The sequence below is a fragment of the Thunnus albacares genome, chromosome 12, assembly GCF_914725855.1.
Source record: "Thunnus albacares chromosome 12, fThuAlb1.1, whole genome shotgun sequence".
In the NCBI taxonomy this organism is placed as follows: domain Eukaryota; kingdom Metazoa; phylum Chordata; class Actinopteri; order Scombriformes; family Scombridae; genus Thunnus; species Thunnus albacares.
Window position 1 is genome coordinate 10359120 of NC_058117.1, and position 27013 is coordinate 10386132.

The window sequence follows — 27013 nt, forward strand, 5'->3', positions numbered from 1 at the left end:
GTGCTTGCGGCTCTCACACTAATCAGTAAAATGGTTGTGTGGGTGTGTATGTGTGCTAGTATTGTGCTCAGTGCCGCATTGTATGAGTTGTGGTGGACCCTGCCTTGCAACAAATTCAATCTGACAGCACGAACTGGATGCACTGTGACCACCACTCCAGTCCCTCCCTCCCCCCATATGAGCTGAACCCTGCATCAAGGGTCATTATATAACTCCCTCTTCTCCTATTCTCTCTCTCTCTCTCTGTGACACACTGGGATTGTTTGGTGGAGTGTCAGGGGGTTGGAAGTTAAGCTTTTGTCTTTTTTTTTGTTGCTGTCAGTGCCTCAGCCTCTCCCCCCTGCTGCCAAGGCACCAAACTCCTTCTCTTGTCAGTTCAGTGAATTTCAGTCATTGGCACCGCATACATGTGCAAGGAAGAAAATTAGTATTTTTTTTTCTATATTTGTAGCTGATGTGAATATTAAAATAATGCTGGAACAAGACAACATCCTAGCCACACACCACAGTCATATGTTCTGTTAACTTTGACACATCTGTTTACAATTATGCTCTCTGTGTACTCTCCCTCTCTTTCTATGTGCCTCTCTCTCTCTCTCTCTCTCTCTCATACACACATACACACATGCACATTCCAGTTTCAGTAGTGCTCAATTGCCATAGCAACAAGGATTGGCAAATGCCCCAAATATCTATGCTCAAGCAGTCAGTCACAAATAGCATCCTCGTCGGCTTCAAATATGCTGATCACTGTATACTTACTACTTATGTATAGGTGTGTGTGTGTGTGCACTAAACCAGAGCCTACTGATAAAGTATGTGTCCTTTCCTGTCGAAATACACCGCAGCCTATAGGATTGGTTATTGGTTTGGTGACTCAAGCGTACGACTTGTGCGCAGAGGAGCTGTAGTGAGGCAAAAAAAAAATCTTATATAGACCCATAGCTTCACTATTGAGTACCACAGACATCCTTTTCTTTACTTAATGACCCCACAGCCTGCAGATACTTCACATACGATGAAGATGAAGGTGTATATACCGCTGTAATGTAATTGATGATAAGAAAGATAGTGTGTGCTATATTTATAATTTGTGCGCGTAACGGTGCGTCTCCGTGCGTCTCTCCGTCATTAGCCAATGTACATCCATCTGGTCGCACTGCATCAGCTGCCACGACGGGGCTTGTGTGGACGTCACTGATTTTTTTTCTCTTCCCTTTCCTCACCTTCCCCTTCTCGTTTTTTTTGTTCCACCAGAGCATCTCTCCTTCTGCTCTCTCCCTCTTTCTACACCGCCCACTCCTTCCCAACCATTGATCCGACCACTCACCGCCGCCTCGCCGGCTTCTTCGCCTCATTACATCGCCTGCTGCGCTTTTCTGCATTTTTTTAAGAACAGGGGGAAAGAAGAAACCGCACATTTTGGACCACAAAGAAAAAATCACCATGGCGAGCACCGAGGACAAACCGGCCAACAAGGAGAACACGTCCAGCTGGAAGGACTCCTTCTACAACCCGAGAACCGGGGAGGTGCTGGGTCGCACGGCCAGCAGCTGGGGTAAGGATCCCCGTTACACAGCAGTCAATTAGTAGATGTGATTTGACATTCACGGGGCTTACACCTAATCTGGTGTTTTCCTCTTTCCATTTTCAAAGCGTTAATATATGCGCGCCTCTTGAAGATGCAGCCTACTGTAGTCTATATTTCTGTGTATGGGTGGATTAAAATGACAGCCATGTACATTTTGGATTAGCTTGAGGAGCCATCATAGGCCTACATGAAGGTGTAAAGGAGAAGCCTGTACCGATAGGGCTCACCAAGATGAATGATGCTTCCAAAAAGGCGTGTATCAGCCTCTCTGCTGCATAGGCACAAATAACCAATAAAGTGATGATCAATGATAACAGCAGATATATATATATATATATATATTATTATTATTATTATTATTATTAATGTTCATCATCTGCTTAAATAGGATTGTCAGGAAATTCTATTCCTAGTTGCAGACCCCAGCTGATAAAGCAGCCCATTACCTAATCACGTCTTGAGGAGTGTGCCACAGCATTCCTGGGCTGAATCTATAGCTGATCAGGCCATACATTTTATGTAATGATACCCCAGTTATTTCCAGGGTGAGGTAGTGACACACCACCCTCCCTCCAGCAGCCAGCTCCTATAGGCTAGCGCGGGCTGTCAGGCTGCCTGGGCCCCTGTGCTGCTGTGCAGTGGGATGCTCCATTGCAGTTGCATGGCCGCCCACATTAGCATGCCTGTCAAGGTCAAATGGGATTCCCTCTCTCCTCTTTCTCTCTCTTTCACGCACTAGGCAGGTGCATTGTGGGATACTGTTGGAGAGGAATGAGGGAAAGGAGGGGAGGGGGGGTGTATACAGCAAGAAGCTGAGGGGTCCATCCTTATTTTTTTTTTTTTTTTGTCAACTTAGAGGGCATCTGTGCTGTGTGAGCTGGATGGTGGTGAACCATTTTGAGTCAGATGTTTCCATTACTGTGCCCCCTTCCTCTCCCTCCCTCCCCCGTTAGATAAATGAGGCAGCAGATGCTATGAGCTCTGCAGCGTCATCTCCCTAAATCTTGTGGGTGCGATTTGAAAACTGTGGGTCTCACTCTCCGATAAAAAAATGGCCTCACGTTTATTAGCATTTAGTATGCAGCATCCCCCCCACACACACACCTCGATCCAAAATGGTTTCTCTCAAAGGGATAGTGCACTCAAATGACAATTTTCTTCAGGCTGCAGATGAGATGAGGAGACATGCAGGAAATCAGAGGGCGTTTGTCCGAGCTTAAGTGAGGTTGAAGCTCGTACATTATACATGACCACCTCTCTGTCTCCTTCACTCATTATGTCTCCTTTCTCTTTGTGTTTGTCCCAGCCCTCATCCTGCTCTTCTACTTGGTTTTCTACTGTTTCCTGGCTGGCATGTTTGCCCTGACCATGTGGGTGATGCTGCTCACTCTGGATGACTATGTGCCGAGGTACAGAGACCGTGTTCCTCATCCAGGTTAGTGTCTTTTCATCATCCACTGCTTGGAAGGGCTTTCAGCTAACTGGCAGGGTTTCTCGTCCAGCCATTCATTAGTCATAGGCTATTTGCACCAATGAGATGCTGTCACAATAATGTGCTACAATCTAGCCGCTTTCTGTATTGATCTGTTTTGAAATCTCTTCCTGTGCGATGTCAGTCGTGGAGTTTGTTTTCCTGTATCAAGGATGTGTTTTCTGCTCAGCTGTAATTCGAGACAAACCCTGTTGATGGCTGAGCATCACTGTCCTCCTGTTACGATCGTTTGTGCCGCTGCTTTTACTACTTCACTCTATGTTTACTTTGTGCTGCAGGGTTGGTGATCCGTCCAAATTCACTGGACATCTCATTCAACAAATCTGACCCACTCAAGTACTCACAGTATGTCCAACACCTGGAGTCCTTCCTGCAAAGTAAGTGCACTTCGCCCTGATGAATTTGTATTAAAAAGGGATCGAAAGCAAGATGTAATAAATTGAATTCCACTCTCCTCCTCCTGGATCTTTTCTCCACTCATTGACACCTGAATATATCTCTCTCTTTCTTTTCCTAGGTTATAACGATACAGAGCAGGAGAAGAACGAGGAATGCCTTTCAGGAGTCTATTTCCTGCAGGACGACAGTGAGAACATGAATAAGAAGACTTGTCGCTTCAAGAGGAGCGTCCTGAGTTTCTGCTCCGGTCTTTCTGACATCAACTTCGGATACTCTGAGGGAAAACCGTGCATTCTCCTGAAAATGAACAGGGTAACTCGTCTGTCTTGGCTTGTCTGCGAATTTCTTTAGAAGCTTAAAAAACAGCTTTACAAATGTACAATTTCATCCTCTCATCCCTCCCTCTTTCAACCTTTTCTTCCTTCCCAGCCAGCTTCTAATCTACCTACGTTTGCTGCCAGGAAATAAACGATTAATCTTCTTATTCTGGTTCCACACATGCAGCAGCCTTTCTTCATATGTTTCTCTTAACAGTCTCAACCTCTCACGTTTCCTTCACCTTACAGATCATTGGCCTGATGCCCCGTGGGGATCCCTATATCAACTGCACAGTAAAAGTAAACTTTTTTTTTTCCAAACTATACATGTGCTACTTGCTTGTATGTGTATTTTTTTCATTTCTCTCATAAAAAAAGAACTGATGACCATAACAGTCTGAATACTTTCTTTTTGTTGATCTTGTTTTCATTTTTTCCTTCCTTTTTTTGTTTGTTTTGTGTCTGATTTCTTTCTGCATGCTGTCACTGACGGCTTTAGGGTAAGATGATATGTAAATAATCAGGATTAGGCCAGTAAGGGTGTTTAACACATTTTATTATGTAACAAGTCATTATGCAGGTGCCTCTAAACCCATCCTAGCGCCATTTTTCCAAGTCTTTTTAATCTAATCAGCCACAAATGTCTTTTTGCAGATTAAAGCAGAACACGTCATGTTTTCCACTTCATTAAAATCTCCTCACCTAACAACAGAGGGTCATTGCTTTTCCTTTTTTCATGTCCTGTCTCATGTGATCTGTAAAAAAACTCTCCTTTGTTATAATTGAACCTAATAAAATGTATTTCATTTAATATCAAATCCACATAGACTAACACATCTTCTTCTTTGCAGAGAGACAACCCAGTCCAGATGCAGTATTTCCCCAGTGAGGGGCGTATTGATAAGATGTATTTCCCCTACTATGGCAAGAAAGCCCATGTAAGTATTTATCTCCAGTCGGATTGTGTCCGCCAACATCCTGACATTGATGTGTTATTGACGGGCAGCTGTCAATCCTCTGATGCAGGAGAGTTACGTGCAGCCTCTGGTGGCTGTGAAGCTGCTGCTCACCAAGGAGGACTACAACAAGGAGCTGCCGGTGGAGTGCAGGGTAGAGGGCTCTGACCTTCGCAACAACGACGAAAGGGATAAGTTCCTGGGCCGCGTCACCTTCAGGATCAAGGTGGTCGAGTAAAAGAGTAAAAAGAGAAAAAAAAAACGGCTGGTTAAAGGAGCTAGATGCAGAGGCTGCCCACATTCCCTAAGGATTTATATTTAAGAATAAGGAAGGAAGTGTCAAATCCATCACAAAGACAGCATTTGGGATGTGGCCAAACAGTCTAATGCAGATTAGTTTGGCTTCCAGTAGGAGGGCCAGTTAGATGATGAATGTTGCTTTTGATGATATTTTTTTGACCCTTCTTTCCTTCAAAATTCCTTGCTGACCTCCTCAAAGATCCCGAGAGACCAAGACACAGGCTCTGCTCCTGATCTGCAGCAGAGTGCACCAGCTGAGCGGAAAAAAGGAGGTCTGAACTCTTACACCGGTTTTACACCGTATTTGATGACCCATTAGATTCTGTGACCTGCAATGTTGGAAGGAGTACTCAGATCCTTTACTTAAAGTAAAGGTATCCTATCAATACCGAGTGTGAAAATACAAGTAGAAATCCTGCATTTAATATCATACTTAAATAAAAGTATAGAAATATTATCAGCTAACTCAAAGTAAAAGTAGTAATTTTGCAGAAAATCAGGCTGTGACTGATATATTAAAATGCTGCTTATGCATTGACTCGGTCGTATTAATGATGCACTTTGTTAAATGTATTTAATATATCAGATCATTTTACTTAAGTAATAGATCTTAGTATTTCTTCCAACACTGCAGGTCACAGAATATGATGGGTCACCAAATACGGTGTAACACCGGTCTTAGCTCCGTCCGACTTTGTGATTTGAACTTACACCGCGTGCACCCAGCCTGACCGACCACGGTCGGAGCTGCCCCTGCTCTTTATGATGCGCGTCCACGTGATGATTGTTGCCAAGCAACACACTTCTATCCAAAGCGCAGCCTAACTTCTCCCTTCAAACAAGCTATGGAAGATCTGGATAAACCAAAAGAAAAAGGGAAAATACATTTTACTGTAGAGAAAAAGAAAAAGTATACAACAGCCCCAATACTGCAAACAAAGACAAAACTGTCAGTATGGAAATCGATCACCAGTGCAATTCATAAAGTATGAGATGGCAGCTGAAGAGGTCAGAGAGAAATAGAAAGATCTTTTATCAAAAGCCAAAAAGGATTCATTGGCTCTTAAAAATCTGCCGAGAACATAAGAACTAAACTTATTGAGAGAATCAGTTCAGATATGACTTAATGTGCCATTCACCATTCTTTAGTGAAAACAACGGATCATTTGTTTCTTGGATTAGTTCATACAGCTCTTGCCTGCCAAACAAAGACTCTCAATCATCTCACTGTCTGAGATGTCCAGCGGGTTTGTCCGATCACGGAGGCCTCTTCCTCGTCTTGATGCCTGTAAACAAGACACACTGCCATCGCTGTTTTTCTTTTCTGGTTGTGTGATGTGATTTTTTGTTACCATGGTTACTAGTCTCTAGACGGTATCCTGCAGCCGGCTTATTCAGTTATCATCCGACCGGGACCAAATAAACGAGGATGTTACAAGTTATCTAAAGTTACGGACCAAAATATCGATAAGGAAGTTTAGTGAAAGCTACAATCTCCATGGCGACGCTAGCACTAACCAATCACACTTCGCGACAAAAGATGACGGTGTCCGCGACATGACAAGCTTCTCCAGGTGCGCGACACTTTTTTTTTTCTTTCATTTGAAGATACGTCATTTCTGTCGAGTGACACTTATCAAAAGCGCTCCAGTTATACCCAGGCACAAAACATACATCAGTCTAAATGGTGCACTAGTCATGACCTTACATTGGTCATAACTTTCAGGTCTAAGTCGGACGTTATGTCACACCCAGGCTACGCCCAGCTGGTGCACTCTGCTCCTCATCCATCCATCCACCCATCCATCCATCCATCCATTCACCTGTTGCACTGTTCATTCTTCACTCATTTGATTTTTTTTATTTTAGTATTGATGTGATTAGGTAATTTATAGCCATTGCAAGCAAGCTATTTGGAGCTGTTGTGTTATTGCTGATACAACTTTTTAATTTTTTTTATAGATCTTCCTGCTATCAGGAAGAGAGTGTTGTTTTCATCTCTCCAAACAGTATGAACGACTGTATTATTGCCGGTGCTGAGAGGATTTTTATCTTGCTGTATTGTACAATTGAGAAAGTAGAATCGTTTCCAACACATCTCCAGAATACTCACATATCACATCACAAAGACTTCATAGGAACGTATGTTGATAATCAAGTATAGCCACTGTATCCCTGTATATGAAATGCCAATTACAAAGTCCCTTTCTACATATAAATACATTGTGATCCTTACCATATTTAGGGAATTATAGATAGATCTTTGTGTTGTGGTCCACGTTGCCACAACCAAGTCTTGTGCTGTCTGTCCGTCTGTCTGCATGTCTGTCTGTCTGTCTGTCTGTCTTCCTGTTTACTCACCTCTCCAGTGCAATAGCCAACAATGTGGGTGAGGCCTCCAGGACTAGGTTAGTTGTCTCGCTCCACCTTGCGGGGTGCTGCATATTGATGGTGGCTGAGGCGACACACACACACATAAAGTACAGTGTAAAATTGCAAAGGGGAGAGGCACTGGAAAAGCATTGCAAAAATAAAAAGTTCACTGTAACTATGTACTGTATATCTTTACGTGAAACTGTATATCTATCTGGGTCTCAAAGATTGTTTGTTAGTTTTCTCTCTTCTTCAGCCTGTTGATCTGATTGTCTGCCAATCTATTACTCTTCAATGTATATATATACACTATCTACCATATTTACTTAATTCACACTGTATTTTTGTCACAAAACACAATGTCTGTGCACTGTAAAGAAATAATTTAAGCAAAGATTTACAGGAAATTATCTTATTCAAAGCTATGTTTACACAGTCTTAAAAGGAACCCGCATTTAAAAGAACAACTTGTAACATCTCTTCAGGGTGCCTTAAGACCTGATGAAATAAATTGTGGAATAAAAGTGATTTTGAAGAAAATAATTCTCCTGTCTTTTTTTAATCATTATCTTAATTTCTTAATCATTTACTTAAGTAAAACACTCCTTTACTTTGCAAAACACTCCTGCAATCTTTTTTAAAAACCTTTAAAAACTTGTTTTTATATTAAATCTTAATCTGTGAAATAACTGGTAACTATAGCTGTCAGATAAATGTAGCGGAGTAAAAAGTTTTCCCTCGAATTGTATTGTAGAAATATAAAAGTAGAATCCAACGGAAATACTCAAGTGAAGAGGAAATGTCTAAAATCAAGTAAATGTACTTAGTTAATTTTCACCGCTGCTCTTTGTTAGATTTTTAGCCTGGTTCGCTGTTTATCTCTCTGTTTCTAAAGAAAGTCACCTGAACATCCAGACACAGGCTTTAATTTGAGCCCGATGAAGAATCTTCACATGTATAAATAGATGTGAAATGATATTACGTAATGCACTGAATTTGGATTGAAAGCTTTTATGTGCTTTATAATGTGGCAGTAGAGAGAAATTAGTAAGGCTGAATGAGATTGCTGAGATTGTGTTTTGGTCCAGTAATCTTTCACCTTCAGTCAGTAACAGACTGTATACTCAATATCAGTCTCACTATCATTGTAGCACTAACCTGCTGCCACACGAGGGAGCCAGAAACAAGATGGGCAGAGCAGGCTGCTGGTGAAAGTGTGCTGCCTGAAGGACTGAGGGTGAGAGAAGAATAGTGAGGTATTTTACATTTCTCATTTCTGCATCTTGTGCTTTTCTTTCCACACAGATTGATGTTGAAAAATCCACATAATCAACTGCATGTTGTGCTTGGATCCTAGTTTACTTTCCTGCATGTCTAGTTGTAATCTTAATTATTTTGATGTCTGCTGAAACATGGACTATAGCCTTATCATTGTTTGAATAGTTGTACCTGTACCCACAGAGACTGCACTGGCTGTTGAGGTCAAAAAATATCAAGTCAGTATTAAAAGGAGTCAGATCACATCTGTCCGCTCTCATTTAACATCACCTCCATCCGTCCAGCTCTCCCTGTGCCTTGAGGCAGCAGCAGCAGTTCTGTCCTTCACTGTCAACAGCAGTCTGTACCCAAGTCCTGTTATATGTGAGATAATCTCTCGGGGTTTAGCCGGAGCAAGAATCCACCTTAGTGTCCCCTAAGCTCTTACTGTCCTTGAGTTAGACTGCTGTAAAAAAAAAAAAAAAAAAAAAACTGGTGTTGTAATGTTGGAGGCAAAAGAAAATATATAACTGATCATCTCATCAGTCCAGTTTTCCCTCTTCCGCACTCATTGGATGACTTTTATAATTGTTTTGGGTTTTTTTTTTCATACTGATTTATTGCTCACCAAAAAAATCAAATATTAAAATATGCTGAAATACCGTTTTTCAGCTCAGCACTGTAGCTGCTGGCCTCTGCTCGGACTTGTCATTTGGCAGTTGCATTGAGCTGCTTCAGAACCGAGGGGATTTGAAGCTGATTTAAGTAAAGAAGACACAAGGATAACACTGGTTATCGCCTTATCAGCTAAGAGTTGAACTTGCCAATTTGCGGCAGCCTGGAGCACAGCCTGGCTGTAGTCAGTATCCTGAAATGGATTAATGCAGCTGATATTTTTAGGTTTTACTCCAGCGTCCTCTGGTTATATATAGCCTAGAGAACATGCGTAACATGGCACAATTTAAAGTGTTCTCTGACGCTGGTGGTAGATGTGTTCTCGTTGTGTTCTAAAGCCTCAAGATTCCCAGAGATCATAGAAAAGACAACAGAAGTTTTAAAAGACATAAATTTTACTTTATTCAAATGATTAAAGATTCAAGGAAATTCCTGCTTTACATCTGACATTTCTATAGTAGCATGCACCGCAATTCCTCTCATGTTATATTTACAATTACATATAATATCATATATATTTATATCTTATTAGCATTACCAGTAAAAACTCAACTCTGCTCAAGATCTGGACATTTCAAAACTTTAATAATTACCCTGAGACAAGAAATAATTTTTGGTTTTTTTACTAACCCAAGTTTCTACTCAGCTTAATCTTTTTCAGGATCTGGCTAGTTTGAGTTATTCACTCGCATCTCAAACTAAGAGCCCTGAATTATCGAGCCTGTCCTCCCAAGAAAAACAACCCTACTGGGTCGTTCTGGAGTGCAGGTACAAACCACCTATGTGGTCATTCAATTTGGAGGACTTGTTAGGGCTATCACAGTGTTTTGGGGCCGTGGAAAGGGCAACCTGCAAATTCCTGGTACAGGAATTTATTGCCCAACTCCTCTAAAATTTCCTCCTCCATACACAGCAATTAACTGCAGCTCCTGCACTCAGCTTTCTTTCCCAGCATCCCAGGGCAACAGAGTCCATATCTCACTAAGTTGAGCCTCATAGCACCAACATAAGAACGATTCAGTGAAGAGGTCTTCAGTATTCATTTTCCTTAAACTAAATCCTTATTTTAAATTACTTACATCTCTCCCTTTCTCTTTGTGCATAGATATAGATATTTTTCTTTATATACATTACATACAATTGCTTTTCATAGTTTTTATAAAACTAAACTGTTGGGCAGAAGGAAAACCACCTGGATGTAAATGCAGTGATCAGCCTCAATAATGAGGTTTAGGATCACAGCACATAATATTAAGCACTACAACTGTCTCTGTCACATGTGGTTAAAAAGCACTTTTCATCGTAGAAACAGTGTGACCTAATGATGGCATCAATATAGGGAATGAGGTGCTATAAAATGCTGTAATTGTTGCGCAAACCACAGGAACCAAACAGTTTCAAGGTCTAGGAGACCATTCAAATTTCTACAGATGTGTCTCAGTACCAATTTAAGTTTAATGCTGAACTGCACCATTTCAGCAAGAAGTTATACTGCAAATAAGAAAAAATAATTCTCAGACAGCTCAGATTTAGACAGTTTCTTCATAAACTAATACAGTATTTCTGGCACAAAAGCCTTTGACTTACTCCTCTAACACTAGTATTCTTAGGGAGGTTGTATAAATTACTCAGAGCAATCATTCCTGATCAACATGGTTGCAAGTCTACATGATTAGATACAAATATAAGCAAGAGAAGCTGTGAAGCAGAGAGATGATGCTCAAAAAACATCATCACACCCTCCATATTTTATTGAACTTTGCCTCAAGAGCGGTAGATCTCTAAACCTTGAGCATCCTTACAAGAGGGGGATCTTTCTCAATCTGTCATCAATAAAGATGCTCACCTCTTTTGTAAAACATGATCCATCTTTTACAAGTGTTAGTGTGCATCTGACTGAGAAAACAAACAAATTATTGAGCATTGTGACTGGTATATGACATCAAACATTTGGCTGCTCACAGCAATATACACGTGCCAGACTTCTTATCGCCATCAGGATCTCCTCCTCCCTCTTTCCTGTTGGGATCATTGAGCTCGTCAAACAGTCCAGTGTCAATCATCTCCTGCTGCCACTGAATGGGCACAGCACCTGTGCTAAACTCTTTGAAGAATTTATCATCCTTGGCGTCAAACTCGATGCCCTTGATCTCGGAGAACTCCGCAATGTCGCCTGTGTCCTTGGCATAGACGACATTGGGCTTGGGCACCCACGGAGGATCCACCAGCCCAGCCTCCAGACGGGGGAAGTTGATGCTCTTGAACCAATCATGCTTCCTTGGATCCTCCATGTTGTTCCTAATGAGGAGGAAAGAAATATACTTCTCCATCAGAGTTTCAAAACAGTGATGTTGTGTTAAGGTGAAGGTTTCTTCACCCAGGGTTAAGGTTAGGGTTAGCATTAGGGGTTAGGGGTTAGGGCTGCCTAACATCCATTGCACCAGTTTACCAGTATAAAACAGTAAATCACACTCTGCACTGCTGTTAGATCTCTGGGACTAATTTCAAATATAAAAAAACAAATGAATAAATTAGAAAAGAATAAGTCAAATAAAATCAACACAGTATGTTGCAAAACTTCCAAATAATTAAGCTGCTGTGTGCAACTACTTATCAGCCACAGCTTGCTTATGGCTGTACAGTAAGAAGAACCTCTTACTTCATGCCCAGACGCTCTTCTATTTTCTTCTTGAGGAACTGCTGGATGATGTCCTTGGTGACAGCATCAAAGAATTTGTGCTCCCACTTGGGTTCCTCATTTTGAATGCGGCGCTGTACCTCCTCCTTCTCCACCTTCTCCTTCTTGCTCTCAGGGCCTTTGAAAGGCGTATAGCCAGCCACCATCTCATAGATACTGCAGCCCAGGGCCCACCAGTCCACTGATGTCCTGTATGGAGTTTTGGTCAGGAGCTCTGGGGCCATGTATGCTCCAGTACCAGCCTGGCGGGGAGAAAGAAGAGAAGGGGGTAGATTGAGAGGAGCAGTGAAACAGGTGAATATGAGGTATCTGTAATTCTTTATTTTTATTTTCTAGAAAGCATGACATGTTTTCTATGTCTTAAACATCGAGATCTCTCCTGTGTCCAAGTGCTGTGGATGAAAACAATGCTTCTACAGTCTAATTTACGAGATGATGTGATAGCAAAGTAAGATGAACAGGGAAGACAGGGCTGCTCAAAAGAAGTAGAGAACAGAAAGAGATTATTGTGGAATGACAGACTGGTAGAGAACAACGTTCTAACTTGGAGATATAATCCTTATAGATCTCCATTGACAAGTGTTAAATAGGTCAATTGCAGGCATTACTCAAAGCCATAATCTGGTGTTCGCCATCTTTCCCCTGTCTTTAACTTTCACCTTTCTCTCTCTTGCTCCTCTGTCCCCCTCCCTCACCGTCTATCCCTCCCTCCCTCCCTCTCCCTGTATGACCTCCCCTGCAGCCTCTGACCAAGAGCTTAATCCTAATGCTAAGCCTACTACCTGTCAAGAGTCATGTGTTTCTACACACTGACAGAGTTCTCCAGCCTCTTATATAAAGGCTGGCCATTTCTGGATGCTATAGCCACCAGCAGAAATACGTAACATCCAGACAACACGTAGCTATGCCTAATGTATAATTAATGCATGCACAACATAAACTGGCAAATATCCGAGTGCTTACTATGCTACTGCAAGGAAGTCCTGAAGAAAGCCTGTTGCAAAATTCTTCATTTAGTTTTTCAGGTCATCTATAGGTTAGTGCAGATGAGATGTTATAAAGGTATTATGAAGACTTCAAAATGCAATTTAATATAGTAAAACCTATATAGTTCACATGAGCTTGAAGAATTCCTATTAATCTTTTGCATCGGTATGTATCAGACACTGCATCATTTAACAAGTTCTTTACAACTTTTGCTACAATTTAAATTATAAAATAGTTGTACTTTTTGCATGACAGGTTCTGATCACCAGATGCACCTGGTACATCCATGTGTGTCCTTTAACAACTACTATAGATGTGCCAGTTTGACTAATATTAGCAGCCCACTGACCAAGCCAAAGGTTTTCATGCAAAACATACTTAGTAGCATGTCAGTTATCATGCAAATCTATTGAACTCCTGCATTATTATCAACTTCTCACTGTGGTTTGTAACTATGCTCTGTGCATCTGACATGTGTCTGTTAGTAATCAATATAACTTGACAGAACCTGCAAACTCTGGTTTATCAAGGAGCAAAACTGTTCCACATATGATCATGTAGACTATAAAATGATCACCTATAATACTAGTCAAAAGTTTGGAGATATCGTGACAGTGTTAACTGATCTTAGATCATGCAAAGAACCAATCTCTTGACACTTTTCAGTCAAGGTAAAGTCACCTTGTTTGCAAACTAACATGTCTAAACATATTATACGTTTTTATCTGGATCTGTCAATCTAATCAGGGACAGACTTGTGTAATGCCCGCTAAGAGGATTAGGAGACCAAAGCCAGCCTTGCCTGTAGGAGGTTAGCAGTCACTTTGGCTGGCTGAGGAGCATCAGAGTACTGGATAATGAGCTTACTAGACTTTCATAGAGCCGAGAGCTTACTCTTTGCTACTGCTAGTAAGTCCTAAAGAAACCCTGTTGCAAATTTTTTCATCTTTTTCAGGTCATCAATAGGTCAGTACAGGTGAGGTGTAGCATACTGTAGGTTTTATTAGATGAACATAGAAGAAAAAATGAAAGAAAAAAAAAGTGTCCACTGGGTCATCCTTAGATTCTTTTAACAGTAATTCTATAGGGTTGTGGTTGTGTCCTATCTGCATAATACCTGTTTTTGTTGGGAACAAACACATTTTTAGAGCTCAGTGATTGATCTGACAGGTCATCACGATGTTCTGGCACACTGACAACCTTTCTTTTGCATATCATCAAGTGAGCCTCAACAAGATTCAATAATCACTCCTGTGCAACCAATGGGTGTAACAACAAGTTGAGCTCATTTGTTACATGGTATCTGAGTTACTCTTCCTCCAGGCAAGAAGAAGTGTTATAGGTTTCGTAAAGCATTGTGGATAGAAAATGCAGCACGGCTGAGGCTAGTCTCTCAATGTAAAGACTACAGAAATAACTAAATCTCTGTGACCAAGTTGCTGAGGGAAACCTTCTTACGCTTATTGACATGCCCTGGACCTCCAAGGTTTCTAAGAGAGCCCCTACACAAAATGGTGGCCTATAAATGGCTGGGCTATAATCTGACTCCTAAAGGATTAAATGAGTTATATAATGGATTCAGAGACTCTCATTGCACAGATCTTTAAGCATTCCAGTAATCCCTGTCCGAATTTAAAGTAAAAACCCCACCTAGATTGACAGCCTGTCCAAGAACTTGAGCACAGTTTTTAGGTACAGCCTCATTTTCAGATAAGTCAACACAGACAGGGTGGAGATGAAGCATCACTCAGCGACCAGTGTTCATCTACATGGTTTCTTTGTTATTTTTTTCTGCAGCAGTTTGTGTGGACTTAGTTATTCCACCCATGTAGATGAAGACTGTTTGTAAAGCATGTCAATCTTAGATCAACTACACATATCCAAACAGGAGAGGATTCCTTGCCTGCTCTTTGGTGTATAAGCCTAGACTGCCCTTTGGTGTATTAACTTCAAAGGCTTTGAATAATAGATGCAATTGCCCCTTTAAGGTTGACATCTTTCATCATGATGTAAAATTATGATTCCTATCATCATTGCTGAAATCATCCAGCAACATCCTCTCATGGTAACAGCACCATAATGACTTTGAGTGGGCAACTTGGTATACTTTGTACAAGTTTTTAACACATTTCAAAAGTGAACAGACCAGCATAACAACTGTTCAACCTATAAATAAATGTTATATCTGCTCACCATCTGGGTCACGGTCTTCCCTGGAGCAATCTCTATGGCCAGACCCAAATCTGAAAGTCGGCACTGGCCTTGGCTATCCAGCAACACATTCTCTGGCTTCATGTCACGGTATACGATATCCATTTCATGCAGATGCAGAATGCCAGTGGTGATTTGCGCTGTATAGTGGACGATGCGCTTCATCTCAATACCCTGGTCTGCACCCTTGCCGTCATAGCCAATGTTGTAAATGTGGTACTTCAGGTCTCCTCCATTCATCAGGGTCATCACAAGGCACAGGTGGGTCTTGGTGTCATAAGCGTAAGCCAAGTTGACCAGAAACAGGCTGTTAACCTTCTCCAAGATCTTCTTCTCCAACAGGGCCATCTTCTCACCACCCTTCTTCTTCAGGCGCTTTTTACACAGCTTCTTGCAGGCATACATCTGGCCTGTGTTCTTCACCTGGACAGCACATACCTGGAAAAAGACAAATTATTTGTTAAAAAGAAGGATCACCACAGTGTGATTTTATTATTTTATTTATATATCAAACATTCCACCAGTTATTTTTCAAGTAAATAATATTTGCCACAGAGACAAAGCATGGTCTACTGGTTTCTAGAAACTAACATTGTTTGGAAACTGTAAAATTAAAAAAGGCTCCTCTTCTCTTCTATCCTCATTTTATTATCTGAGATTTTGTCCTACAGTATACCAACAGCACATATATTATGACAAAAGTTAGTTTATAATTTAACTACTAACATAATCACAAATAATCCATCTTCTAAACCAGCAGAGGAAGATTTGTTTGCTTTGTCTCAGTTTATAAGCATCAACATTTCTCTGATTAATGGGTTAAAGAAGTCAACCTAACTTGACCTTTGCCACTTGTGTCACACACATCTTTATCTCAACATTTACTATTGTTTAGTTGCTCTATAGACAGTGGGTAAGGTTTGCCCACTGCTAAATGACATTATATAACAGTTAAAACATGATTGTCCAGCAGCAAAGTTATTTTGTCAAGTCTAATTATTTGAATCACGGTTTAATTCTCAAACACTGTATGTGACTTTTTAAATGGAAACAGTATATTACACTCACAGCAGGTTTCAGACCCATTCATAGTAGCAACCCTAAAATGACATACTGTTAAAAACATTACCGTAATACTTTTTGGCATTTCTACACTCCTGTCATAGTATTTACCTCAATAAGTTGCCTTATTTTTGTATACTCAAGCTTGTTGTTAAAGCCTTAACTTAGTTTCTCTTTGAATCAGTAAAGGTGTTCCTCAAGGATCAATTCTGGGACCTGCCTTATTTATATGATATGGATATCAGTACTGTTGTTTTTAAATATTTAATTTAGATTATACTATCTCATATGTATCTGACCCTATCACTAAGCCATGACAAGGCAGCAATGTACCTTTGATTTTCTTCAGACATTTCATACATCTCACAAGAAGGCATTTCTTTGGCAAGAAGTCAGACTCCTGCTATTTTATATCCCTGCAATTTACAGTTACTGGTAGAGAAATTTAGGCATGTTCAAATTTGTAAATACCTAGGAATGTGTTTACATAGCAGTTTGTCTTTTAAAACAGAACCTTGAAACAAAGCTCTTATTGAGTAATCTTACATTTAGTTCCTGACTTGTTATTTTAATATATATTCTATGGTCACCCTCAGGTCTGCATTGAAAAAGAGATTTTGACTTCAATAATACAATAAAGGTTTCCATCAATCAATATTTGATGCATCATAGCACTTTCTCACTTCTATCAAGCTTTGTATTTGTCATTATCTGAAAGATTTGGCCCCTTTTTTATAAACTTTAACAGCTACATCTGTATGCCTCATAACTTCATGGTCACCTTGAGACAAGGTAAATCCTCACGATTATGTATGGTATGATCTCCAGCCCTAGAATATCCTTTCTTATGCTTCAACCCAAATTCACCTCTGTTCCCATTTAAGATTTTTCTTAAAACACTGAAGTATAATACACCATCATTACAATTCTAAAAAATGCTGAATGTATATTATCTTGCAATTTTGGCATACATTATGCAAAATAGTGGTAATACACAATTCACCCCTGTTCCCATTTAAGATTTTTCTTAAAACACTGAAGTATAATACACCATCATTACAATTCCAAAAAAATGCTGAATGTATATTATCTTGCAATTTTGGCATACATTATACAAAATAGTGGTAATACACAATTCTGAAATTGATATCATCATATCCAGGACGTTTGAGCAGACCCCTGCAACCTACAGCAGAGTCAAAATAGATATTATTTTACCATAACACATATTTCAACACACTTTTACAATATCATATGTAGATGTGTTTGCATGCTTACCTCTCCGAAGCCTCCCTTTCCCAGAGTTCTGAACTCATAGAAGTATTTGTCACTGATGGGCTGTTTCTCATACTCTTTCCACTGGAGGAATTTATCAAAGAATGGGCTGGACTGGTAATCTGTGAAGGGTTTGTTTTTCAGAAAATCTCTTACACCTTCCTGGACTTTGCCTTTCATCACCTCATCAAAGTTGGCATCTGTCACAGACTTGCATTTGTCAGAAGCCTCCCCAGTAAGAAAGGTCAGGAAATTCTTGGAGTCAGCTTTGCAATACTTGTTGATGATGTTCTGCCGTGCCTTGTCTTTTGCTGCACCTTCAGCGAGATCCCAGTCATAAAGCTCATCCAGGAAGTCAGCAGCGAGCTTAAACTCAGCATTATTTGCCAGGAAGTCACGGAAAAATTTTTTGCCAACAGGCTGCCTTTCACAAATTGATGTAAAGTCCTTGTCAATGGAAGCTCTTACTGAAGCACATTGCTCAGGCTTGGGGAGAGACAAGCTTCGACGGCGCTTTTTCATCTCCTTGTCATCACCACCCTGGGCTTTTAGGTAGGCCGTGTTGGCCACCAGGTTATCCAGTCCCCCCATGTCACACATCTTGGCGGTTGTATGTGGTCTGTCCCCCCTAAGTGACTGGGTTCTTCAGCGGCTCCCCAGGGATACCCTCTTACAACCAGTGCGGTGTCTTTCAGAATGTTGCCTGTGTGAAAGTGCAATTCGCTCCAGAGTCAGCATACAAATGAGCACTTTCACCCAACCTACCTGCAAACCTAAGACACACTGACACACCCAGTAATTACTCATTTAGAATTAAATACCAGGGAGGGATTTGGGCTTAAGGATCTTTGTGTGGTCTATTCAAGGAGGCTGTGCACGGAAAGGGAATCGTAAGCGGGCTCTGTACTAAGAGGCTTTGTAGCCCTCTATATTTGTTCATGGTGTTCAGCAGTCACTAATAGTGGTCCGATGGTTTCTGTTGACTATGCATTTAATGGTGAAAGACAGTAAAAGACTCAGAAAGGAGTGGAAAATGCTCTGGAAAGAGCTTTTAAAAAACTGTCAGAGTAGTTTTTGGAGAATACTGTGTTCTTGTGAATGAAACTGTAATAAATAACAAAGTAATGTTTGGTTGGATATTTACATATTATATTGCATGGATAGAAAATCCCCCTTCATCGTCACCATCTTCTCTTTTCTTCTCCCCGTCTCAACAGAGCGGGTACTTCAGAGAGCTTACATCTAATCTGTCTGCTGTCTCACTGTCATTCTCATAATTCACCCACATTTATCATTGACCACTACTATTTTCCGGACCATTTGCACAATTCTACTTAACATTATTATTATTTCTTGTTAAAACAAAAATTATGTACCATACACACAATGTAAAGACCATTATCACAGTGTCAACTGTAGGTAAGCAGAAAGCTTTGGTTTAATAATAAGTAAGATAATGTTCATGATGTAAGCTAAAATACCTAAGCTAAAATACATCACTGAGTTTTTTGAAAGACATACGGTGTAGAACCATCCAAACTGAAATGTGGCATTTGGAAATCACATGCTTTTTTTGATATTGAGAAGTATGTGCATGTTTATATGTTTTAATGTATTTTAATATAAGATTATTTGTGTTGTAACTGCTAAAACATAGACTTGCCCACTGTATTACATTAAGTGGTCAGTGGGATGCAGTGAGACATTCACAAGTAATAAAATGAGTGCACATTGTTTGCGTTTTCATTTGTCCACTAAACAACAGTGCAAAAAAAGAAGAAAAGAAAACAAAAACTGTGATATATTTTAACTTAATAAAATAAAAACTCCACGTTACAAAATTTCTCTATTCATGCACATCTTCCAATAGTGTCTGGCGTAAGTTGGTAAAAGCAAGAGTCAACACAGACTTAGAGGATCAGATCAATGTGGCTCCAGAGCTTCTTTCTACTGGTCCATTTATAAAAAGCCTGAGAAGTATGACCTCAGTCATGTGACAGAGCTCAGGTTAAGACCTCTGATACAGCTGATACCTAACAATGATACTGCAAACACAAGCCAAAGCCAAAAGGTTTTAGGCAAGGTTTTTCCGATTGAGGTACAACATACATAAGCCTACTCAAATCTGTAGTATAGCGTCATCTTACAACAATTCTGGTATTATACGGTATATATTACAGTATATATACTGTATGCCAAGATTTGATTTTTACTGTCACAGCACTTTATTCAAACCAATCAGTTTGTCTTAATTTTTACTATTGATGAATTTGCATTTTCTATCCTTTGTTGCTGTAGGCAGTAACCCTACATCGCAGCTAGGCTGATGCAGGCTAATTCAGTACGGTAAACCTTGGATAATATTAGTTAATCCTTTCTCAAATGGTCTCAAGCTGTCAGTGCTCTAGACAAGATCAAGGGCTTTGCTTGCCGTCAGAGAGCTCCAGACTCAGACCGTTTGACTTACAAAAGGCCAGGAAGACACCCACACAGGGCAACCAGTAAAGAAGTGGGTAAAATGTTTTTGTTTTGTTTTGTGTTTAATCAGAACAATCAATGAAATTAGATAATGTTTTCCTGAGCAAATTGTTGCTTTTGGCTGGATTTATTCCAAAAGGTAGTGTCAGTATTTACATTGAGGAAAGAAACTAATGAAATATATTTTTTAAAACAAGCAGCGAAGACGAACTTGAACTTAATTGAACTTTTTAAAGAGAGAAAGAGGCATCTTGCCAGTGAAAGAGACCTGCCATAGATATCAAATATGTAAAATGTCAATCATATTGTAAATGGATCATAGTGTCAGTAAAGCACTTAAGCCTCCTGAGAGGATGAAAAGAGGCCATGGGTCTCATCTTCTACCAGGTCAAGTAAGGCGGAGAAAGGTAAGCTGAGAGCTCACACGTCACTCTCTGGATTTCCCATTTACTCTACGGAGAATCCCAGCTGAGCCATGTAACTCTCATTGAGGGCCCAACACAAATTAATGCATTCATTCTAAAAACATGTGTTTGGCACCAGACTTACACAAACTGTGGTAAAAAGAAACCAAGATGTTGCAAAAAAGAGAGATTAAGAGAGAATAGAGAAATCATGATGAGGTACATTCACACATAAAAAACAGATTGCTATTACTCTTCTTCCCCACTCTGTTTTAGATGTTTGATCCTTTCTGATTTAGATGTTTGATCTTTGACAAGCCTGTCCCTTTAACCTTGGGAGGATTAGCCTGGTCTGACGAGGGAATAAAGGTTAAGATGCGCAGAGCATACTCATCCTATTTCCCACATGGTCCACTACGTGTTCTTTACGTGGTCTGACTCCATCCTCTTATGGCTTCTCTCAAGCTCTCCACCAAAGAGGGAGTGGACAGAGAGTGTTCCAAGTAGAGCAGTGAGAACTGAGTAGAAGATCGAGAGAGCACAATAAACAGCACTGTGTTTCAAGATTTCTCAATCAGCAGCTAAAAAAGTATGTTATAATGTCACTTTAAATGGGGTAAAGGTGGATATGGCATAACCATACATGTAAATACAAGACAGCCACATGAAAAGATAAATAGTTGGAAGTGACCCTCATGACTGAGCCACGCACAATCAAAAACCTCAATGTAGGACATCTTCATTTCATACATCTACTTTTCTACATACTCATCTCATGCAAGGTGAACTATAGTCAGAAGAAAAGTACTGGGCCCAGCTCAGGCCTATTTCGAGGCTTAAGAAGAATTTGAGGTTTAGGATGGCTTCTCCTCCTTTCAGGTGAGGTGCGTTACACGGTGAGAGGCAGCAGCCGGGTGTGGAGTTACTCTCTATGTGAAGCAGCTACATAGAGAGTAAGGAAAATTCTGATTGTTTGTTTGCACATAGAAGGCCACAACAGCAAAGCAGGTAAGTTGCAGAGAAAGGCTTGATCTGCCGACTCCACAGTTAGATTGGACTGAAGCACCTGGAGGGGTGTGATCGCGAGGAATTGCCTCTGTGATTGAAAGATAATGGTGAGTTGTTGTAGGACTCCTCTGCCAGCTACTGACTCTCCATACAAAAGAGGGCATCTGGGCCATCTTGGGCCAAAGGTCAGTGATTCACTACATAGATGTTTTATCAGATCTGAGGCCATATGCTGAAATGAGCTCACTACCAGATTGTCATCTGGCAGTGAGTTGAATCAGATAGCCTGTAAGGCTGGACTTACCAAGGATAGACTTGGTAGATGCCAACATGTCATGAAATATCTGATTTAGAGGGCTCTGTCCGTAATGATTTCAACTATTATGAAGTGGAGTCACTTCTTTTCCTCTGCAATCAATCATTCACTTGGCAGAACAATGTCCCAGTTATTTTAAAAAGGGAGGGGAACTGCTGCCCCTAGCTGGGAATATTTGTCAGAGGCAGTACAAGCACTTTGAGGCAGAGCTGAAGAAATTCAAAGTCTACCCACAGTCAGAATGAGTGATGACATGTCTCTCTGAGGAGACATGGTGCAGGCCAGTGGCACAGGTGGCTGCTACCCACGCCTGGCTAATCCCTGCTCCAACTGCTCCAAGCTCTCAGAGTTCTGTCTAAAACCATCTGTGTTATACAGGTGCAGGTCCCCAGCTGATTCTGGGATATTTCTGGGTCAACTGTCAGAGTCCAGTTTTCCTTTTTGTCTTTGATTAATGTTTTTCTAGAATTTAGGAAAATATACTCAACTTAGATTTTATTTTCAACCTAACAGAAATCAAAATCTCATCAAGAAATAAACACACAGAAAAAAATCATTTCCATTTCACATATTTGCCAAACTGTTTAGCAGAGCAAGACAAACAGGGAGGCAGAAGGTAATGGCAGTGATGATGTCAGAATGGGAAAGACACAGGATAGACCATTAGCACTGGCAGCTTGTGCCCCCTAGGGGACTGTTTTCTCTTGTGTGCACAGCACTTACTGTATAATCCTATCAAAACTCACAGACGTTATCTGCGTCTTCTAGGAATCCAGATCATGATGTAACTGTATGTGACCTGCTTGTCAAATAGATAGCAATGCCTGCAAATAGAAATTACAGTTGTATGTGTTTTATTTTCACAGGCAAATGGTCTTTTTTTTTTACAGCAACATTAACAGTGTTATTGCACATTTTAAAACATTTGCGTGTACCCTTATGTTTACTGTGGTTTTTGTAACTTTAAAATTATAATTATATCAAACATGTATAATAACAAAAATGCGTAGGGTTAATCCAACTAAACATAAGTTTATTTATGTTTGGGCAGTCATTCAACTCTTTATGATATAGATTAATAATAGCCTATATAATTAGAGCAATTTATACTTTGTTCTGGTCTAACACTTTTTTCTAATTGGTCAGAAAGTGTGCATTCAATACTGAATCTGGATTATCCTTAACTATTGCACTGCTGGTACTGGGCTGGGTTACCTCTTACTTGTATCAAACTGATATCAGTTATTAGCATACCTGTGGAAACTACATTAATGACTCTCGTTCCCTTACTGGGATCACCAGTTGGATGTCATATTTTAAGTACTTTATACTTGTTGGTTGTTAAATATTCATTAGTTGGGAAAGCTACATCCTTGACGATGTAATACATAAGATCAAAAAATTAAATTGCAGCCAGTTAAACCTCAGATTCAGTTGCATGTCTGATTTAAATATAAAGCTTTACTTTAGAAAACAGAAAACACACAGAAGAATCACAGAGATCCATCGTATTCCAATGAATCAGTTGTCATGTTACATTAATATTTTACTAAATACTCAAACTGGTTCACATTGATAACTTCCATTTCAACTGTGCAAACAAACCTTTTACAAAATGGCCCTTCCATTTAGAACAATTGCATTGCTTCAATTTAAATGTTTAAAAACTTAAAAGTACAACTAAAATGTCTTTACTCTCTGTTTTAAAGTGGGATTCCTAACATACCTGACAAGGATGGCATGGCACCTCTCCTCTGCAGAGTTGTGGGTGCTAGCTGATGGGAGAACTGGGGACTACATCTCCTGACACCTTGCCAGCTCATAGGAGGAGCTGGAGGAGCTCCTGCTTGTTCAAGATACAACCTTGACCTGTTTAACAGACATGTAAATGGGAAGATGGATGAGTAATCAAATTTCATAATAAGGCACACATAATCTTGACTAGTTGTAAAGGAACAAGGAACAATTCAGGAATTAACTGCTAATTAATGACTTGTAGATCCTGAATAACTGATGATGTTATTTGAAAAGACTGCTAGATATTAATGAGGCACTATTTATGGATTAATTTCCCCAGATACTGTGTCTGTGAATCTGCATACTGACTTACTTTAATGACCTGTTCCTGGTTTACTCTGAATCACCTGCCAAATGGAACAAAAACAATAACTTATCATTACTTCCTTATTACAGTACATACATATCAGTTACTGAAAGTCTACCAATTAAAGTGAAGCATTATATTGGGTTGTTACGATGAATTATCTCATGATTCCCTCACCATTACTTACAGTGTTTGTGTCCCCTCAGGTAAAGCTGAGCCTCATCCTACCAGAGCAGCAAGTAGCAACTGAGGTTTTACTCAGAATTAGTTCATGAATGACATCATCCAGAGGCAGTAGAACTGTATATTGTATGTTAAATTCACAACTTACAAAATTAAAACTTCTATATTATAATGAACAATTGATAGAATCTACTATATCATGTTATATCTCTTATTCTCTTATTAATATATTCTAGGTCTGAAAAGTCATGGCACAACTAATGAAAATCTCCCCAAATATCCATTGACAACTAATTAATGGCATATCAATACAACAGTAAGCCTGAAACATGGGCAACACAAGTTGACAAAAAGCTTAACTCTGTGTCTTTTCTGGCTCTGCACTGCAGTCCCCTCTAGCATTGCTAAGTTCACTGCTCAGAGCTGGTGCCGCCACCCCACCGTGCTTAAGTTCCTCCAACAATCTTTCAGGCACAGCCACATTGGAATCAGAGCCAAGCTCGGGTTCAGGGTTACGGTCAGGATCAACATCACAGCAAGAGCTGGTGTCAATGCCAATGCCAGTGCCAGTGCCAAGGCTTAGATCAGGGATAATACCAGGGCGAGATTCCTCCTCAGAACTGGACGTGTGCTCTGTCTCTGAACTTTCACCAGGAGATTCCTCTGCCTTTGTATCTGGGTCAGCGACCTGTTCTTCCTGTTGCTCCTCAGTCCTCAGTCTCCTGCGGCTGATCATCTTCTGCAGCTGCAGCTTGCTGGTGAAGAAGATGCTGCGCCAGCCTATCTCTAGTGCCAGAGAGGAAACCTCAACCGAAACTGTGTTGCAGCGCCGCCGTAGTGCCTGCTCCCAGAACTCCTCTGACCCACATAGCTGAGGAGCAAAAATTACAAGTATAATGAATATATATGATTTTTTTTGTTACAGTGAAAAGAAGAGCTGATTTTGTTGCCCTGATGTAGTCTAGGTCCCATGATCTTGATGATATAGTAAGTTATTTTACGCTATGTTTAACAATGCAGTCACATGAGAGTTGAACAAAATGCAAAATGTGTCAAAGTTAATCTTAGATAATACACTAAATATTTTATATCAGGACACAGTTTATTTTTGGCAGCATCTTTTTTATGTGTCTATCTGTAGAACTCACCCGCCTGAACCTGCGTGACGTTCGTCCAAGCTGACCTACATCTTCTAGCTCCAGATAATTTATTATCCGAAGAAGTAAGGAGTCAGACAGGTGTTCCAGATAATCATAATGGCCTTGGCACAATCCCTTGGTGTACTGCAAGATTCGTCGGCCAAAAACCATACTGACCTCACCTGGGAAGAAGCCCATTACTTTTACTGTCATCCAGATTCAAGCATTTGTTTTGTTCTTATAAACAACATACACAAGACATACAGTAATCTGAATATACAGTGGTATTCACCTAAAGCCCAGTGTAAAAAACATGCTTTCTGTACTTGACAGAACATCTGTCCTTTTTAAACACCATTTTACAAAACAAACACACCTGTAGGTTCCCAGCAATTACTGGCAGAGAACCACTGTGGAGGCGCCACCAAGGGTCAACAGGATTTTTTGAGGGTACTCAACAGCGGTTGTGAATGGGGTGACTGGTCTCTGCTTTTATTACCATCACTACTAAATACAAATGGGTGGCCACACAAACATCAAAATTTACAGATAATGATAATTCTCACTGTTCTTGCCTTGCCCACATGATGAGAGCAGCGGATTGTTCTCAAGAGCTTGTTGATTCAACTCTCCAGTTATGAGTGGCTACATCGCAACTACATGAGAGCCCAAGCTTTCACTGCCACCTGTTCCCAGTTTTAACTAAGGTGTTATTAATTATTATTACTTATATGCTAGAACCTGTGTGGTGGGTTGTAGACATTGTCCTAATGAATGAAGTCCTTACTCTGCAACCAGCTGTCATCCAAGAAGTCCTGATGAGACTCCCTCAGCTCCCCTGGCTTTGAGTATCTGTCTACAGTCCTCAGAGAAATCTTCCACCACCTCCATATCACCTGGAAATGACCACTGGAAGTATTAGTGGCGTTATAGCTCAACAGAAAAACACACAACTTTCTTCTTGAATGCAATTCATGTGATTGTGTGAGGTTTCTTACGCGACAAAACAATTATTTACAGGTAAAAAAGAAAAGATGTTTTAGTTAAACAGTTCTTTTCATGTGTTCTGCCAATGCAATTCTGTTTTCTGTTGTTTTTTCTCTTGTACAAGCTACATTTCATTGTTAATACTGGTTATTGGTTTCTATTCAAAGCACTCCTGAACTTATTTCTAAAATACAAGAGGAGGAAGAAAGACATGGCTAAAGTATAGCGTTAGCAGCAAACAGAAATGGCGTTAGACTGCCAGCTCATCCATTGTCTGTGGTTGTGGCAAGATGTCGTTAATACCGTTAATGTTAACGTTAACGTTAGATAGTTTAAGCTAGCGACGCTAAGGGAAGTAGCAGCATCCCTTGGATTAAATGGCAAAAACGTCGTTTTTAATCAGAAAATTACAGTTCCTAGTAAAGTACCTATACTCACATCTGACTTGGTGACAGCAAAATGATAAAAGTTCTTATTTGGTGGAGGACCCCCTCCAGAGATTTCAAACAACGGGTCTGTCAAAAGCGACGCCATGTTAAAGTTTGCCTGTTGTCATGGCAACAACGCTTTCTTGGCTGCAGGTTTTGATGTGCAAATAAAAGTTTAGCATTTTGAAAATATATATTTTTTAAAACCGTACGTAACACAGCTGTAAACATACATCATATAAACACTTACATAGGGATATCACTCAGTTGCTCAGTTGTTTATTAGTAATCAGTAAGTAATGCAGTCTAACCTGCCATGTAACAAATTGCACCTTTAATGAAAGTTAGTGCTTATTTTCGCTGTTGATTCAAC

The 27013-nt window shown here is 40.2% G+C and overlaps 3 protein-coding genes across 4 annotated transcripts; 1 reads left to right on the forward strand and 2 right to left on the reverse strand.

Moving 5' to 3' along the window:
- Positions 1-1133: 1133 nt before the first annotated feature.
- atp1b3a (ATPase Na+/K+ transporting subunit beta 3a) lies at positions 1134-5083 on the forward strand. Of its 2 annotated transcripts, XM_044368733.1 has the most exons (7): positions 1141-1558; positions 2898-3026; positions 3362-3460; positions 3601-3794; positions 4049-4099; positions 4651-4737; positions 4826-5083. In XM_044368733.1, exons 1-7 carry the CDS (start codon positions 1447-1449, stop codon positions 4991-4993), a joined length of 840 nt encoding a protein of 279 aa, XP_044224668.1. In that variant the 5' UTR covers positions 1141-1446; the 3' UTR covers positions 4994-5083. The 2 variants fall into 2 exon arrangements, with proteins under 2 accessions (XP_044224667.1, XP_044224668.1); XM_044368732.1 differs by having other exon boundaries at positions 1134-1558; positions 4651-5083.
- A 4654-nt stretch (positions 5084-9737) lies between these two features.
- grk7a (G protein-coupled receptor kinase 7a) lies at positions 9738-18194 on the reverse strand. Its single transcript, XM_044368726.1, has 4 exons — positions 17597-18194; positions 15239-15694; positions 12020-12300; positions 9738-11658 (listed from the first exon to the last, which is right to left on the reverse strand). Exons 1-4 carry the CDS (start codon positions 18191-18193, stop codon positions 11319-11321), a joined length of 1674 nt encoding a protein of 557 aa, XP_044224661.1. The 5' UTR covers position 18194; the 3' UTR covers positions 9738-11318.
- Positions 18195-24441: 6247 nt separating this feature from the next.
- Positions 24442-26780, reverse strand: fbxo36b (F-box protein 36b). The gene is made up of 4 exons (XM_044368729.1): positions 26651-26780; positions 26013-26121; positions 25235-25407; positions 24442-24957 (listed from the first exon to the last, which is right to left on the reverse strand). The coding sequence occupies exons 1-4, from the start codon at positions 26744-26746 to the stop codon at positions 24442-24444; spliced, it is 894 nt and encodes a 297-aa protein (XP_044224664.1). The 5' UTR covers positions 26747-26780.
- Positions 26781-27013: the final 233 nt, after the last annotated feature.

Excerpts from the sequence above, each read along its gene's own strand:
- grk7a (XM_044368726.1), bottom strand. The coding sequence starts at position 18,193 with ATGTGTGACATGGGGGGACTGGATAACCTGGTGGCCAACACGGCCTAC. Across the intron at positions 12,301-15,238 it reads GGAAGACCGTGACCCAGATG|GCTGGTACTGGAGCATACAT; the intron begins GTGAGCAGATAT and ends TCTCCCCGCCAG. Across the intron at positions 11,659-12,019 it reads GAAGAGCGTCTGGGCATGAA|GAACAACATGGAGGATCCAA; the intron begins GTAAGAGGTTCT and ends CCTCCTCATTAG.
- atp1b3a (XM_044368732.1), top strand. The coding sequence starts at position 1,447 with ATGGCGAGCACCGAGGACAAACCGGCCAACAAGGAGAACACGTCCAGC. Across the intron at positions 1,559-2,897 it reads TCGCACGGCCAGCAGCTGGG|CCCTCATCCTGCTCTTCTAC; the intron begins GTAAGGATCCCC and ends TGTTTGTCCCAG. Across the intron at positions 3,795-4,048 it reads TTCTCCTGAAAATGAACAGG|ATCATTGGCCTGATGCCCCG; the intron begins GTAACTCGTCTG and ends TTCACCTTACAG.
- fbxo36b (XM_044368729.1), bottom strand. The coding sequence starts at position 26,746 with ATGGCGTCGCTTTTGACAGACCCGTTGTTTGAAATCTCTGGAGGGGGT. Across the intron at positions 26,122-26,650 it reads TTGCTGTCACCAAGTCAGAT|GTGATATGGAGGTGGTGGAA; the intron begins GTGAGTATAGGT and ends GGTCATTTCCAG. Across the intron at positions 24,958-25,234 it reads CGTCACGCAGGTTCAGGCGG|CTATGTGGGTCAGAGGAGTT; the intron begins GTGAGTTCTACA and ends TTTGCTCCTCAG.